Source organism: Panthera tigris, chromosome B2 (assembly GCF_018350195.1).
Source record: "Panthera tigris isolate Pti1 chromosome B2, P.tigris_Pti1_mat1.1, whole genome shotgun sequence".
Lineage (NCBI taxonomy): Eukaryota > Metazoa > Chordata > Mammalia > Carnivora > Felidae > Panthera > Panthera tigris.
The window spans coordinates 15,123,859-15,141,029 of NC_056664.1; the positions used below are offsets into that span (position 1 = coordinate 15,123,859).

At 44.0% G+C, this 17,171-nt stretch overlaps 1 protein-coding gene across 1 annotated transcript in view; it reads left to right on the forward strand.

Annotated features, from left to right (window-relative positions):
- The window catches only part of RANBP9 (RAN binding protein 9), a 90,309-nt gene that overhangs the window by 2,717 nt on the left and 70,421 nt on the right, over positions 1 to 17,171 (forward strand). Inside the window, exon 2 of the mRNA XM_042985695.1 lies at positions 12,319 to 12,430. Coding sequence (XP_042841629.1) covers positions 12,319 to 12,430 — 112 coding nt within the window. The remainder of the gene's footprint in view (positions 1 to 12,318; positions 12,431 to 17,171) is intronic.

Sequence of the window (17,171 nt, forward strand, 5' to 3'; positions counted from 1 at the left end):
CCCCCTTGTCACAATCTCTCCCCCCCCCCCCCCCACTGCCTCTTCCTCTTGTCTTGTTATTTTAATGTGTGTGTGAGGTTTTGTGTTGTTTTTTTTTTTTTTTTTTTTTCCTGTTGTTTTTCTGTGTGCCTTCTGAGTGGACCACACCAAAGTACTGGGCAACTCTGTCCCAGTAAGAAGGGAAGGGAGCAAAGGGGGAGTGTCATAGGTATGGAGGATAAAATATTGAAGTCCCCAAATTGGAAGAGTGAGTTTTATTTAACATATCATTGGGCTGCTTTGATTTGGACCGAAGCATTTTTCGCACCCTTTTAACATGAAAACCACTGTTGATAAAATATTTTTGCATATAATGGAATTTGAAAAGATGGGTGTTATAAGGATAAGGATTTTTCTTACCTTTGAAATAGAAATACGTTGGCTTCTTTTGCTCTGAACCATGCTCAGTTTTTAAGATGTTATTCTTCTGAGTCGGAATTACTGTTTTGGAAGCCATATGGTTCCTTAAATGATTTGAAGGGATTCATGTTAAACAATGCCAGACATGCAGACAAAGTTGATCGGATTGCAGTGGAATAGCAGGGTGTGTGTACTGTGTGGTAAAATTTTAAAAAAGACCCTTTGCTTAGCAGTCACACACCAACTGGTGAAACACTCAGGCATAGCCCCTTTTATTTTTAAAACTCTCGTCAGCCTTGAATAAGTACGAATGTGACAAGCTTAGACTCCGTTATAATGAGAACTTTATTCCAACTTAAAGCATTTTAATGCATATGACAATTGGATTCAATTAGTCCTAAATGCTTCAGTTACAGATTGCATTTTTATATTTGTGAAGTTATCCCATTTGGATACTTTACAAAGCTTTTTAATACACACAAGTGTCTTAGTGGACTTGGACAAGGTAGTGGAATTCTCAATTTCAGATACGAGCGAGTGGCAGCACCTGGAGGCTAGGTGTTCCCAGTCACAAGTAAGCCAGGCCTGGAAACTAGTTTTCACCAGCTCTAAATTTAGTGCTCTTTCCAACCCTCCAGTATTGCCTCTTTCAATTCGTATGAGTTTTAGTTATCTCTAGTAGATATAATCCAGTGATCACGTTTAGAACTTTTTGAGGACTAGTTGATGTTAAAAGTACTTCCTCTAGGGAAAAAAAAAAACGTGGTCTGGAACACACTAATGCCTTGGAAAAGTCCAGATGCTTTGATTATAGCAATTTATGGCAGCTTAGAAGAAACGCAGGATAAGTGAAAGTTGGAAATGATAAGTAGCTATGAACTAGTGAATTGCTCTTTTTGATTGAGGCATTATTAACAGCATCTAATGAAATAGCTTGGCTTTCTGGTGTGCCTCACTCCCATCCCTCTCAGTATCCCCGGTCATCAGGCCTTTGACACTTCTGAAATTTAATTACTCACTGAATTCTTTTGCACTTCTTCAGGTTGAAGAAATATCTTTATGATATTTGCTTGCCTACCAATACGAATGTCTTTCAGGACTTATGGGGATGATAGAAAAATGTTCCCTAATATCAAAGAATTTAAAAACCAAGCTGAGCTTTTCCCAGGGATCTCTTTGCCAGTATTAGGGAAACTGAGCTTTAAAAATGGTAGTTGAGGGGTGCTTGGGTGTCTCAGTCAGTTAAGCGTCCGACTTCGGCTCAGGTCATGATCTCACGGTTCATGAGTTCGAGCCCCACGTCGGGTTCTGTGCTGACAGCTCGTACCCTGGAGCCTGCTTCAGATTCTGTGTCTTCCTCTCTCTCTGCTCCTCCCCTGCTCGCGCGCTCTCTCTCTCTCTCTCTCTCTCAAAAATAAACATTAAAACAATTTCTTAAAAATGGTAGTTTATAACTACAACAATTAAGTGAACCTAATAATCACACTCATAGAAAAGTAGTAGTAATGGCATTCATTGAGCAGTTCCTATGGTGCAGATATTCTGCTAGACAGTTTGTGTTTATGCCCTGCTCTCTGTTCATTCATTTATTCAACAAGCTTTTATTTATTTATTAAAAAAAATTTTTTTAACATTATTTATTATTGAGAGACAGAGAGAGACAGAGCACAAGCAGGGGAGGGGCAGAGAGAGAGGGAGACACAGAATCCGAAGCAGGCTCCAGGCTCTGAATGGTCAGCACAGAGCCCGACACAGGGCTCGAACTCACACTGTGAGATCATGACCTGAGCCGAAGTAGGATGCCCAACCAACAAGCTTTTAAGTGAATGTTTACTTTGTACCAAGTTCTAGGCGCTCCAAGGTGATAAGATAATGTCTTTGAAAGCACGTGTAAAACACTCAAGGGTAGTAAGGGAAGTGTTAGAGTCCTGTGGAAGAGTGGAGGGGCATCGACCCCTGGCTGATACTGGAAGTGATAAAGTTGGTGAGTCAGGGACAGCTTTTGGGAGGGATGAGGCCAGTGGTCAGTCTGGAAAGATGAGGAAATAGGAGAAGGGGCGTTAGGAGTGAAAATGCATAACTAAGAGCGCAGAGGAGAGAGTTATCCTGTATGTTCGGATTGACCAGCAGGTTTGCTTTGTTGGAATTTAAGAGTGTGTGACAAGTAGCAGCTGGGAAAAGATCATGAGAAGCCTTTGGAATATTTTACCAAGCTTAGATCTTCTTCTCTAGGACATGAAGAATCTTCAAAGGATTTTTTTTTTAATTTTTTCTTTTAATATCTTTGAGAGAGAGAGAAAGAAAGAGAGAAAATGAAAGTGTGGCGGAGGGGCAGGGAGGGAGACCCAGAACCCGAAGCAGGCTCCAGGCCCCGAGCTGTCAGCACAGAGCCTGATGCAGGGCTCAAACACACGAACTGTGAGATCCGGACCTGGGCTGAAGTCAGACCTTTACCTGACTGAGCCACCCAGGTGCCCTTCAAAGGACTTTATTTATTTATTTTTTTAATGTTTTTTTTTTTGTTTTTTTTGTTTTTTTTTGAGACAGAGAGAGCGTGAGCACGGGAGGGGCAGAGAGAGAGAGGGAGACACAGAATCCGAAGCAGACTCCAGGCTCCGAGCTGTCAGCACAGAGCCCGACGCGGGGCTCGAACTCATGAACCGTGAGATCATGACCCGAGCCGAAGTCGGACGCTTAACCGACTGAGCCACCCAGACGCCCCAAGGTGCCCTTCAAAGGACTTTAACTAGGAAGTGACTGGCTCATAGTTTCATTTTTGTGATACAACCAATTGGAAGATAGATTTAAGGAGTACAGGGCTGAGAAGAGCAAATTCATTTAGATGATTGTTTGGCAGACAGACCATAAGAAAGGCCTAGAACTTGGTCAGTGGTGGGATGGAGGAAAACCAGATTGGTGATATGTTTTAGAGTAACACTAATAGAAAGTGATGGAATGATGGAGACAGAAATCAAGGGTGACACTTGGGTTTCTAGCTCTGTTAGGTTCTTGCAAAGAACCAGGAATCAAATAACGATTGCAAGGAAGTATTACAGTGTATTTGGAGATAAGGAGGACTGGGAATCTTAGTCATATGATCTGACTTCATGGCAACCAGCAGAACCCAGAGACACCTTACAGAAAGAGCAGGAACAGATCTTCTGGAGTTAAGGTGGCTCCAAGTCACTGCAGTGGCTGGAGTTCATGACTTTTCGTTTCATTCCAGTGCCAAAGAGACTCAGCTACAGTTTCTAGTCTCTGGTTGTTTTCTTCTCTTTTCCCTGCTGACTGGTTTATCCTTTCCTTCCTATTTCAGATTCCTGAGGGACTTAGCAGATTGGCTTAGCTAATTGCCATCATTCTTAGTTGGGCGCAGCTTTTCGTTGCGAGCTGTGGTGTGAATGGGTGGCCTTCACGTCAGGTGCTAACCTGTGTTGAGTCAGCTGTAGAGGCGAGAGGGTACTGATGAAATACAGAACACCCTCCGGGCATAAGGAGAGTCGGGGCCCCGCTTGCAGTAGGGATGGTGTCTGAGGCCCTTTCTCCTAGGAAGGGTGGGCACACACCGTAACTGACTGAGCTTGGGAGAGAGGTCTAGGTCGTGACTGATCTGGGAGTCACCTCTAGGTGGTGGTTGAAACCCAGAGAGGGAGTAGATACAGTGAAAACAGTGGGCTAAAGATGGAACCCTGAGCGACACCAACATTAAAAGCCCGGGTGGGGTCCAAGAAGGAATAGGTGGGAGGTACCTGAACAGGGCAGAGTGTGGTGTCCCGGAAGCTGAGCAGAGGACTATGGGAAATGAGGAAGCGACCTCAAGTGTCAAGTGCAACAGATCGGCTCAGTGAGACAGGCAGAGTTTTCCACTGGATTTGGAAACTAGATCATTGCGACCTGAGGAGAGCAGTTTGAATTTGGCGTTGGGGGGCGAAGATCAGAGTAAATAGTAGGGACCAAGCAGAGGGGATAGTGAATATAGACTACTCTTGAGAAAATAAGTGAAGAAACCTGGAGGAGGATGGAGGTTAAGGCAGGGTTTTTTGTTGTTGTTGTTTAAATGGTGGACGGTGGAGTTACATCGCGCCTGGTGATTAGCGTCTAACACCAGCACAGAAGATGAAAATCCACATAGTCAAAATGATCCCTGAACACTCCATTGGAAGGTACTGTGTTCGAGACTGTTGTATCATTTCCAAGTAAGTCTCGTTTTTGCTTGGCGGTGTGGGTAAAACTGAAGTGACGTGAAGTTGGATGAGAGCGTGGTGTTAGTCGAATGTACGGACTCCCAGTAAATGTTATGTCCAAATTTAATGGACCTTTTGACAAAGTTAGTGTCAACGGTACTTGCTTTTATTACCTTAAAAAAACAAAAAAGTTCATTATACTTACTACCAACCCCAGTGCATTACTGACCATGATGTGGCCCCGAAGCACGGGGGATTCTGGGGACACCGCCTTACAGATTGAGAGGAAGGAGAGTGACGAGGGGAAGGGGGAAGAAGAGCTTGGGAGGCTGACGCCGCTGGCCTGCGGGGAGGAGGGCGGTTCCGGAGCACAGTGCAGTCCCGAAGAAGAGAGGACATCCCACTCCCCTGAGACTCCCCCGATCGGGGGAGAGGTGAGGATTGCTGTGGACGACGACCAGTTTGTAATAGGAGAGTGGGGACGAGAACATGACCGTGCACTTAGCGGAGTCCCAGTGTACGATAAAGGAGGCGAGGCGGTTTGCTCGCATCGGTAAAGTGGGTGGTGACCTTAAAGTGGGTGATGAGAATGTGGACCGGCCATCGAGGGGAAGGGGGCACAGGCCAACTAAAGCTTTCTCAGTACACCGTAGACAGCAGTGGGAGAGCCCAGCCGACGTCCTTCCTTCATAGTGGTGGCTGTGTGCGAGGTTGTTGGACTTGACTTGGTAGAGGCCAACTGCCCCCGGCAGGAGGAGGGAAGTGGATTATAATATTGATCTAAGGCTGTGGTTTTGCTGGTTGCGTGTGGCGGAAGGATAGGCGTGGGAGAGAGATCAAGGATATTTGAGAGCTTTTGAGTGATTACCACCTAGCCCGTCCCGGAAGAGGAGAGATGGGGCGGAGCGGAGCGCAGCCGGGGGAGCAGGGCTCAGGGAACGGGAGTTGGGAGTTCCCGTTGATCCCTTGATGTTGAAGAGGAATGTGGACCAGGAATGTTTAGGAAGGGGAGGGCAGAGGGAGTTGTGTCCTAGAGGAAGATACAGACATTGCAGCTCCTGTGCCAAAAATGTGTTCCTGGAAAAACCTTAGGTTTTCCACAAAATTGGGCACTGAAGGTAACGGGGCTTATGGGAAAAATAGGGCTGGGGCAGACTACTTGAAACCTATGAAACTTTGTAACCAGAGCCCCACAAAAATAACGGCCTAGTAAAACAGAAGCCCGGTTAAATTTCTGCTGGCGTTTGTGTCCGGCATCACAGGCTGCAGCCTGGAGCCCTGGGGTTTGGGCTTCCTTCTTAGGTAAGCGCTTGACAGCCGTCCGATCAAAAATAAAAATCTGATTCAGGGTTTAGCTCTTTTCAAATCCCCGCCCCCCCCCCCCCTTCCAAACAAAGGAAGAACATACAAACTCGAGCTGTTAGGATGGCTGAAGTCCAAAGAAAACCTGACGATGGCAGTTGCTGGTGAGGACTCGAGAGCGACGGGGGCTTGCGTACTGCCGGGCCGGGAGCGCAAAGTGATGCGGCCGCTCTGCACAGCGTTGGGTGGTGTCTAACAAAGCTAAACGTGGCTTCACCAGCAGTTGAGCTCCTACCTGGCTGACTTGAAAACTTGGCCCACACAGAAAGCCGCATGTGAACGTTAGAGCGACTTCTCCCATAATTGCCCCAAAGGGGAAGCAGCCAAGAGGTCTTTGAGGGGGTGAATGGGTGAACTGTGGTACATCCATACAATAGAATATTATTCAGTGATAAAAAGAAATGAGCTGTCCTTCCGAGCAAAGGCACATATGGATCTGAAATGCGTATTGCTAAGTGAAAGAAGCCAGTCTGAAAAGATTACGTGCTGTATGATTTCAGTTACCTGACCTTTTGGAAAAGGCAGAAGTAAAGAGATAGTAAAAAGATAAGTAAGTGCTTGTCGGGGGCGTGAGGGGAGGGGAGTGGGGGGATGGGCAAAGCACAGGGGGTTTCTGGGCGGTGAAAGCACGTTACTGTAACGGTGGACACATCACGCTGTGTATTTATCAAACCCACAGAACTTTACGGCCATAAAGAGTGCACTTTAATGTCTGTACATTTCAAAAAAAAATGTATTAGGAGAGAGGGGGGAAATCCCAGGATAAAACGCAGAATGTGACAAACCAGTCTAACTATTACAAATCCATGGAATAATAGCCTTGGAGAAGAGGGGGAAAGGAGCTGCCCCAGGTAACTTTGGAAACCGATAGTCTGTAAAAGTAAAGGTAAAAGAAACTACAAAAGCACTGAACTTTTACTGATCAAGTTGTGTCGCGTGGGGATATGGATTAACAATTCAGACGCTATTATACACGTGTACTGGAACTGCACAGTTAAATGCATGGCGGACGGTGGGAGCTACGTTTCTTACTGTTGGGGTGGAATTTTACAGATGAGCAGAGAGAGAAGGTTAGAATGATCTGTGTGGTAATAAACTTGGAGACCTCAGCGTGACCTCATGTTTGGTTTAATACAAACACAGATGATTACATATAGAAACGTAGATATATGTAGGGGGTGTGTGTGTGTATGTGTGCATATGTATACATGTACGTATGTACATGTAAGGGTTTATATACATCCATATATTTCCCTGCTCTTGTCAATGAGCAAGCCTAAAAGCAGTGACACCCCAGTAACAAGGAGCACACCTGCTAGCTCGATCTTGGGTTCTGGTGCTATGTGCCAGTAAAAGGAGCGAGCCCCAGGGCTCCTTGGAGAATGGCTGATTCTAGGACTAGGGTGGGAAATACACAAGATGAGCCGCCAGAGTCTTCTAGGGCCAGAAAAGAGCAAACAGCAAGAAGCGACATAATGGAGGTATGTCAGGGGAGCCAAATGAAAAAGCTCCCAGAGGCTGGGCAGTTTGAGCAGCAAAACAAAGTAGTATTGAATTATAACACAGAGTGTAAAGTAAATATGCAAGAGAGGCATGAGTCCTTCCGATATAAACGAAGAGGGAGTATCTTCGTACTTTTTGATCAGTGTCGCGCTTGAATTTTTCCCCGGATGGCTTAATGCCCTGGCAGGTGTAGCTGTTCCTGAGGCCACTGAACACTGGACACCGTAGGAATGCACTTGTAGAGGGCCCCAGGTTTTTTGACTTGAGAGTTTTTTTTGCATGTTGCTAGGCTTTGCTCTTTAATTCATTAATGTACTGGGAAAAGCGGTGTTATGACCTAAATGACTTCTTTATTGTGCTGACATCATTCCTGTATTTATCAAGTACGTGTGAGCTAATTTGTATTCAAGAAACGTGTTTTGTAGCAGAACACACGTCGTTAGAATTTACTGTTTCTGAGGCGGAATAGTTTCAGGTGCTGTCAGAATCCAGAGTGTGGCTCCAGGAAGGAATGATTGAAGTTAGAGTAGGAGGAGGTCAGTGGAAGTAAAGAGGCCCGGGAATTAAAATGTGAGAACAATAAGATAATCACAAGTAAGTGTGGAGCGTGTAAGTGTATGGGACGAACACGTGTTGCTAGGAGGGCACAGAAGAAGGAGGTTAGACCCAGTCAGAGGCTAGAGGAAGAGTAATTGAGGAAGAAAAAGTTGAGCGGAGAGCTAAGGGGCGAGCTGCTGTAACTAGGTGAGGAGGAAAGGGAGAGCTTTCCAGTTAGGGGGAATGGTTTGGGTGAAGACTGGTCAGGCCAGTGTGGCCGGTGCTGGAAGGCGGTGGAAAGTGCTGGGGGGCGGGCCAGATCGACAGAGTTTTCAGGCAGTGGTGTATCTTTTTCCTGGCTGAACGGGAGGCTGGTGAGAAGGAGTGTTAGCGGTGTGAGGGGATAGTGGCACTAGGAAGACTGATTGATATTTCCAGAAAGGCAGTTGACTGCACGTTGGGAGAGCGGAGGGGGGTGAGAGGTGGGCTTAACTCAAAACCTTGTCCTTGCAGTTAAAAGGAATCGACAGGTTGTGAAATGAAAGAGCTAACCTTACGGTTTTGAAGCAGTAACTGTACTTTGTCTCTGAATCCTGTAGGAAACACGTGACGCTGAAGACTTTGTGGGTTTAAAAGTTTATCCTTTGGTAGTGTGAAGTAGTGTTGTCTGGTCACGACAGAATTTAAGGTAACAAGCTTCCTGCCGATGAGCAGTTACTAGAAATAGGCCCTTCGCTATTGATATTACGAGTCTTACCTAGGAGACAGTACGACTCCTTTAGTCTGACATCGCAACTTTTTCCTGGGTCTTTCCATTTAAGTTTAATTTAATTTAAAAATGAGACCAATCCTTTTAGCATTTACGGAATTTTTCTACAGCGTCTAAATAGAACATAATATAATAGAACCTGGAAGATTGATGATTGTGTAGTTTACAGTTATTTTTGTATAAGAGGAAAATGTAGGGCATGTAAAAAAAATTTTTTTTTAACGTTTATTTATTTTTGAGACAGAGAGAGAGAGACAGAGCATGAACGGGGGAGGGGCAGAGAGAGAGGGAGACACAGAATCGGAAACAGGCTCCAGGCTCCGAGCCATCAGCCCAGAGCCCGACGCGGGGCTCGAACTCACGGACCACAAGATCGTGACCTGAGCTGAAGTCGGATGCTTAACCGACTGAGCCACCCAGGCTCCCCAGGGCATTTTAATTCATATATGGATTTAACACACGACTCTACTAATTAGGGGCAAGTTATACAACCTCTGTAAGAGTTTCTCCATTTTTATGTATGTATGTATGTGTGTTTTCAGGGGGGGGCTGAGAGGAGAGAGAGAGAATCCCAAGCAGGCTTCGTGCTGTCAGCATGTGACAGTGTGGGGCTGGGTCTCACGAACCGTGAGGCCATGACCTAAGCTGAAATCAGGAGTCAGGTGCTCAACTGACTGAGCCACCCAGGTGCCCCACAGTTTCTCCGTTTTTAAAGTGAGGTTAAATGATACCTGTTTCACAGATGTTGAAGGAGAAAATCTATACCAAAGCACCTAATTCTTTGGGAGGTTGTTCACCCTCAAATACTAATTTTCTTTCTCTTTTCCCATAGAAGTAGCAAGAATAGGAGCTAGGAATACAAGTGAAGTGATCCCAGGATGCTCATTGAACCCTTCCTGTGGGTTCGGAGCTCACACTGGATCAGACCTCTTGAATTTAAATCCCAGCACAAATCCTGGTTTGGAATTCTCACACAGCAGTATGATCTTGGGCGAGTTTCTTCATCTTCCCTTAATTTCCTCAACTGTGAAATGATAATAAGTAGTACCTACTTCAGAAGTTGTTTTGAACACTAAACGAGTGAACAAATATGGTCCTCTTTGAGAAGTGCCTGTCACATAACACTAAATGTTGACTATTGTCATTTATTATCATCATCATCATCATTATTTTTTAAGTTTATTGTGAGACACAGCAGGAGCAGGGGAGGGGCAGAGAGAGAGGGAGAGAGAGGATCCCAAGCAGCCTCCACAGTGTCAGCACAGAGCCCGATATGGAGCTCAAACTCCAGGACCGTGAGATCATGACCTGAGCCGCAACCAAGAGTGTGATTGCTTAACCGACTGAGTCCCCTGGCACCCTGATTATTATTATTAAATATATACCTTGCGACTACTTTATCCCTCAAAGTTTTGGTCACTTCTCTTCCAGAAAACCAAAACTAAAAGTAAAAGTTGATTCAGGACTCCAGGGTTAATCAGGGTAGGGTTTCTTTAGATTTTTTTTTTTTTAACTGTCTGAATTTTAAAAGTTCATTTAGTTCACCCTACCATTTCCCAGGCAATTCAATTATTTGAACACATTCTTACTGAAAAACAAGTTTTGCTGAAACCGTAATTTATTAAATGTCTCTTTAAGAATTGACTGGTGTCATTCTACAGATTGATGTGTTTTGTTTTGTTTTGTTTTCCTTCTGCCTAGCTCGATGTAAATCTATTAGCTAACATATGTTAAAGCAGTTTTAGGGGCATCGGTATATTGCTGCTTCCATTTGTATCTTCCTCACCAATTTTATCACCTCTCAGTGGTCACCACTTTTGCCCATAACGTACATACTTAAGAGATCTGTGGACACAGGTTTTCATGGTAACAGAAAGGAGTGTCTGAGATCACTCAGTTTCTTTTGGGCCATGTGAACAGCTAGTTTGCTTTGCTAGTGTAAGCTTACCTGTTTAATGATGTAATTTGATTAAGGTGTATGTATGGTAAGGGAAGCTGTCTCATTGGTGCGTGAGGGTTATTGTATAGCTAAGAGAGAATTTTCTGTTTGAAGAAGACATTTAGTTTTGAAACATGGTACATTTGAGAACGGGAAGTTTGCAACCCATGAAGGTCATATTATAGTGTGACTAAAGGGTAATGACCTAAGTTTGTACTGGGGGAAACATATTTAACACTGAAAAAGAATTTAGAGTGTTGTTTCTCAGTCCTTTTGGGGATTGTGGAGAGTTGTCTCACTCTTGAGTACTTTCTGCCATCAACTTATGTTTTTCTTCTTTTGTGATTTTTTGGGCATATCTTGCTCAGTTGATTTTGTTCACATGCTAGCTTTAGGCTAATTTGTGTCTTGGGCAAGGGACAGGGGAGGCGATTGTGAGGGAAGGAAATCCTCCTGGATTAGAATTGAGGAATTGCTATTTTAAAAAGTTTAAAAGCCATTAGCTAACAGATTCCCTAAAGATTTCAGCAGTGGTATGGTGTTAGATTCCTTTCTTTAAAAAGAGAGAAAGAAAATACAACTAGAGTTTAGATCTACTTCTCAGTAGGCTGTAACTGACCAAAGAAATTTTATGGATCAGCCTTTGTATAGAATGAATGATAAGAGTATGTCAAAGAACAGACTTGTAAATTCTTTTTTTTTTTTTTAATGTTTATTTAGAGAGGACGCATGTGTGCACACATGAAGTGGGGAGCCAGGTAGCGGCAGAGAGAAAATCCCAAGCAGGCTCTCTACGCTCAGTGTGGAGCCCCACACAGGGCTCCATCTCATGACCCATGAGATCATGACCTGAGCTGAAATCAGGAGATCACCCAGGTGCCCAAAACTTGTAAATTCTTCAAATAAGAAAGCTGCTCTGCCAAGTCCAATCTAATTATATAAAACTTCACTTAAAACTAATACTCTGTGAGGGGCTCCTGGGTGGCTCAGTCGGTTAAGTGTCCCACTTCGGCTCAGGTCATGATCTCGCAGTCCATGAGTGTGAGCCCTGCATCGAGCTCTGTGCTGACAGCTCAGAGCATGGAACCTGCTTCAGATTGTGTCTCCCTCTCTCTCTGCCCCTCCCCTGCTCATGTTCTGTCTGTGTGTCTCTCTCTATCTGTCTCTCTCTCGTCTCTCAAAAACAAATAAACATTAAAAAAAAATTTTTTAAATAATACTCTATGATATAGATGCTTCAGGTTTAAAAAATAGACCACTTGACAAAAGAGTGGGAATAGTATAAATTCTATGCAATTTGGATCTAATAAAATTTCATCTTTTTCAAATGCAGCCTTTTTTTTCTCTTAAAATATAGTCTACCCTATTTAGTTTGGTAGGTTCTGTGTATTCAGATTCTTGAAGTGTATTAAATCTAGTAATAGTGTGAAAAGTCCCAGGGCTAACGTGGGCTGTTTTGCATATCGATTTGCGATAATAAATGTTTCACTAAGTCTTTATATGTACTGATGGGAGCAGAAATGTATATATCGTTCTAAAAACTGTATTTTTCCTGAATTGCGTAAGATTTTTGTTGAATATCTCATTTGAGGTGTTTTTCTCCCCCCTTCCTGTGTCCTGTGCAGGTCATGGTAAAACCCCCAAAGATGCAGCGTCCGTTCGTGCCACGCACCCAATACCAGCAGCCTGTGGGATCTATTATTTTGAAGTAAAAATTGTCAGTAAGGGAAGAGATGGGTAAGTGTAAATTTTGGTGGGACGAATTGTTGGCTGTTCTTGCGTAATTATTTTGCCTTGATTTATAATAATTGTGATGTAACTGGGAAACGGGGATCTTGGAAGTTTTGGTAATCGGTCAAGTAGGATCTGAACGTTCCGCTGTAGCAGGTTGGATGTAGTTCTAGTTCTGTTTAAATACTGGTTGAAGCTAATACCTGAGTTGGTGAAATAACAAAGTTTCTCTGGTGGGTTTGTCATTAAGTTGGAGAATTGGAATTAAACGACAGAGAGACTGACTCATTTTCCATGCCTTGCCTTACACTGCCTTTGTCTGAATTCTGTTGAGAATTTAAATCTTCCCAGAGCTAGTTAACCAAGGCCAAACGGTGATTCATAGGTATTTTATGGGGGTTAGGAGTTTAACTTTTGGGTTTAGATCAGGGAAGTGTATGTTTATATGCTCTCAGCTGGAGGTGATTGGCAGGGATTAGGATGTGGTGGAACGGCCTCCAAATGAGAACTCCACCTAGATCCTGGAGGCAACTTTGATAGCATTGCTTTTCAACTTGGGATCAGTGTGTTCTGTGTGTGTATACATTAGAGTCACTTACGGCACTATTGGAAACGTAGTAGCTTGGGCCTTATCCTAAAAGTTCCTAAATCACTATTTTCAGAAGCAGAGCTTAGGCAAGATGGGCATTCTGAGTAAGCTTTGCAGGAAATTTTGGTGCATATCTCTGATTAAGAACTAATTACCTTGAATCATTGGATCTATCCTCTGGTATTTCTGGATAACTTCATTGTGGTACCAGAGGTCCCTTTTTAAAAAAAAAAAGAAATTTTTTTTTTAATGTTTATTTTTGAGAGAGAGAGAGCGCGAGTAGGGAAGGGGCAGAGAGAGAGGGAGACACAGAATCTGAAGCAGGCTCCAGGCTGTGAGCTGTCAGCACAGAGCCCGATGCTGGGCTTGAACTCAGGAACTGTGAGATCGTGACCTGAGCTGAAGTCACACGCTCAACCTATTTAGCCACCCAGGCACCGCCCCCCCCCCCCCAATTTTTTTTAAGTGTATTTATTTATTTTGAGAGAGAGAGAAAGCACAAGCGGGGGAGGGGCCCAGAAATCCTTTAAAGCATCCAGAGTCATTTGTCCGACTACCAAGATAAACTTACTAAGTTGACCTGTATTTGAAGTGAATCGTTTAACCTCTTAGTGCTTCTTCTGTGTTTAACTGACAAAATAAGTATGTTTAATAGATTATTCCTCTTTATTTGTGGAATAATTTCATTGTCAACAATATGGGAAGTAGAAAGTGAAACTTTGGAATTCATGATAACTTCTTATTTAACTGCCTCAGTTTCCCCAGGGTGATCAGGGCAAAGATAAAATCAGAGAAGCCACAGATAAAGTGGTTGAGAGACCCCAGATTGAAATAGACACATGATTATAATCATTTTTTACTCGGCTGCTGCATACTCAGTAAGCCAATTCTGTTTTTACTTCAGATTATACCATCAACCTCATTAATGCTGCTGTCGCTCACAGTGATTCCCAGGATTCTCTTTACCTTTTCTTTTTATTTTTTTTTATAATTTTTTTTTTTAACATTTATTTATTATTGAGAGACAGAGAGACACAGAATGGGAGCAGGGGAGGGGCAGAGAGAGGGGGAGACACAGAATCCCAAGCAGGCTCCAGGCTCTGAGCTGTCGGCACAGGGTCCAACACGGGGCTCAAACTCATGAGCTGTGAGATCACGACCTGAGCTGAAGTCGGTCACCTAACCCAACTGACCCACCCAGGCGCCCTTCTCTTTACCTTTTCATTCTCCATATTCTGTCTTTGCATGATCTTGACCTTATATTTTCATGGCTGCAAGTGCCCTGACGAGTCTCAACTTTAAAGCTGCCCCTCATGTTTTTTTTTTTTCCCCTCGAGCGCCAGCCCCATACATCTGACCCGGTGTTTGCATGTGAGTGTCCCACACACGTTCCAGGTTAGCTTGGTCAGTGGTGTCACTTGTGCTGGAAACTTGAGAACTTCCTGACTCTTAACTGACTCTGCATCTCTACGGCCTCCGCCTTAAGTCAGCTTCCCTCGTTTGTCCCCTAAATTACCGAGGTGGTTGGTTCACCGGTCTTACTTCAGTCTGTGACTGTTGTCAGTGTTCTTTCAGACACAGTTGTGCCTGTCCCCTTTGGGAGATTGTTTGGTGCGCTTGTTGCTTGGAGGGTAAAATCTAAAACTTCTTAGCAGGGTCCTTCGTGGTGTGACTTAACTCCTTTTGTAGTTTTTCAGTCTCATCTCTTTGTTGCCGGGATCCTCATTCATTTTTTTTCCTCTCTTTTTAAAATTAGGTGATTTTTACGTGTAGGAAAATTGATCATTTTTAGTGTGCAGGTCTGTGAATTTTGACAGGTGTGGATAGTCGTGCACCCACCACCACAGTCAATATACAAGTGGCCTTTGAATGACACAGGTTTGACCCGCATGGGTGTACTTTATGCACGGACATTTTTTATAACTGCAGTATAGTACTGTAAATATACTTTCTCTTAACGATTTCTTTTTTTAAGTTTATTTGAGAGAGAAAGCATGAGCGGGGGAGGGGCAGAAGGAAAAGAGAGATTCCCAAGCAGGCTGTGCACCACCAGCGCGGAGCCCGATGCGCGGCTCAAACTCGCAAACCGTGAGATCATGACCTGAGCTAAAGGCACATTTTACCGACTGAGCCACCCAGGCTCCCTCTTACGATTTTCTTTTTCTTCCCTCTTAGGATTTTCTTAATAACATTTTCTTTCCTCTAGTGTACTTTATTGTAAGAATACAGCGTATCATATATATACAACATACAAAATATGTGTTAACTGTTTATGTAATCGGTAAGGCTTTCAGGCTACAGCAGGCCGTTAATAGTTAAGTTTTGGACATGTCAAAAGTTACACAGGATTTTCAACTGTGTGGCGGCAGGGGGGGTGGAGGGGGTGGGAGGCTGGTGTTCCAAGGCCACCATAGTTCAAGGATCAGTGACAAAACCATTCCTCCCCCCCACCCCGATTCCTTCCTACCCCTTTGTAGACAATTTTTCCCCATCTCCAGCCCCCTGGCAACACTGATTGATCTTCTGTCTCTCTCGTTTTGCTTTTTCTAGAATGGCATATAAATGGAATCATCGTATGTAGCCTTCTAATTCTGGCATCTTTCACTTAGTATGGTGCATTTGAGATTCATCCCTGTTGTTGCATATACTGGTAGAGCAGTCCTTTTATGCTGATTGTGTGGTTGAGCCAACCACAGTTTGCTTATCCACTTCTCAGTTGAAGGACATCTGGGTTGTTGCCGTTTTTGGCAATTAGGAATATAGCCGCTGTCAACACTTATGTATAGGTTTTTGTGCAAACTTGAGTTTTCGTTTCAGTTGGGTAAATATGTAGGAGTGAGATTGCCGGACCGTGTGTTAGGTGCACTTTTAACTTTATGAGAAACTGCCGAGTCGTTTTTGCAAGGCGGCTGTACTAGTTGGTGTTCCCACCGGCAGTGTATGAGAGTTCCTGGCGCCTTGCGCCCTCAGGAGCACTCGGTATTGTCAGGTGTTTTTTTTTTTTATTTCAAATTTGTAGCCGTTGTAATAGGTATCTGGTAGTTTCTTGTTGTGGTTTTGATTGGCACTTCCCTAATGACTAATGTTGTTAAAGCAGCTTGAGTTCTTATCTGACTCCCCCTTTAACAAACTCCAAAATTACTTGATTTTGATTTTAATCCTCTGCCAACCACTGTGGAAGTGGTTAAGAAACGACTTACAAACACACTTAAAGATCCTGAATGACGGCGAAACTGAGTGGAAAGTTTCATAGGGCAGTTTTCATTTTGTCATTCACGCCAGTTAAATTCAAGGTCCTTCTACCTCATCTCTTTTCTGAGCACTGTAAGCTGTACCTGGGGCATCCAGTTAATCTCCATTTCCACCTAATGCAAGCTTAGGCATGGAGAAATTAGCCCCAGAAAGTAGAAAGTAGGATACGAAACAGAGTGGAGTCAATGTGAAATGACCCCAAAGACGGATGGAACAAACTGTTTGTTTTTTTTTTTTAATGTTTATTTACTTTTGAGAGACAGAGGGAGTGTGAGTGGGGGAGGGGCAGAGAGAGGGGGGACAGAGGATCCTCAGTGGGGTCCACGCTGTCAGCACAGAGCCCTACGTGGGGCTTGAACTCATGAACCGTGAGATCATGACCTGACCCAAAGTCCGGACACTTAACTGACCGGGCCACCCAGGTGCCCGACAAGGACCTGTTTTTAATCAGAATCAGCATCTGTGAAAAATGCATTGGGTAGACAGCAGTGTAGTACCACAGTTTGCTGTGCATGTGGCCAAATATTTCTAGTTCTGTCTGCAGACTCTTTTTTTTTTTTTTTTTCATAATTTTTTTTCTTAATGTTTGCTTAATTTTGAGAGAGAGAGACAGAGCATGAGCAGGGGAGGGGCAGAGAAGGAGACAGAATTCGAAGCAACTCCAGGCCCTGAGCTGTCAGCACAGAGCCTGACGCGGGGCTCAAACTCAGGAACTATGAGATCGTGATCTCAGCTGAAGCCAGACACTTAACCCACTGAGCCACCCAGGGGCCCCTCTTTCCTTCCTTCTTACATTCACCTTCTCTTGTCTCTTTACCATTTGCCCGGCTTAACTAATTACTCTTCAACCCTAGTTTAAAGATTCCTTTTTTGTGGTACTTTCTCCTCCCCCAAATAGGATTATGC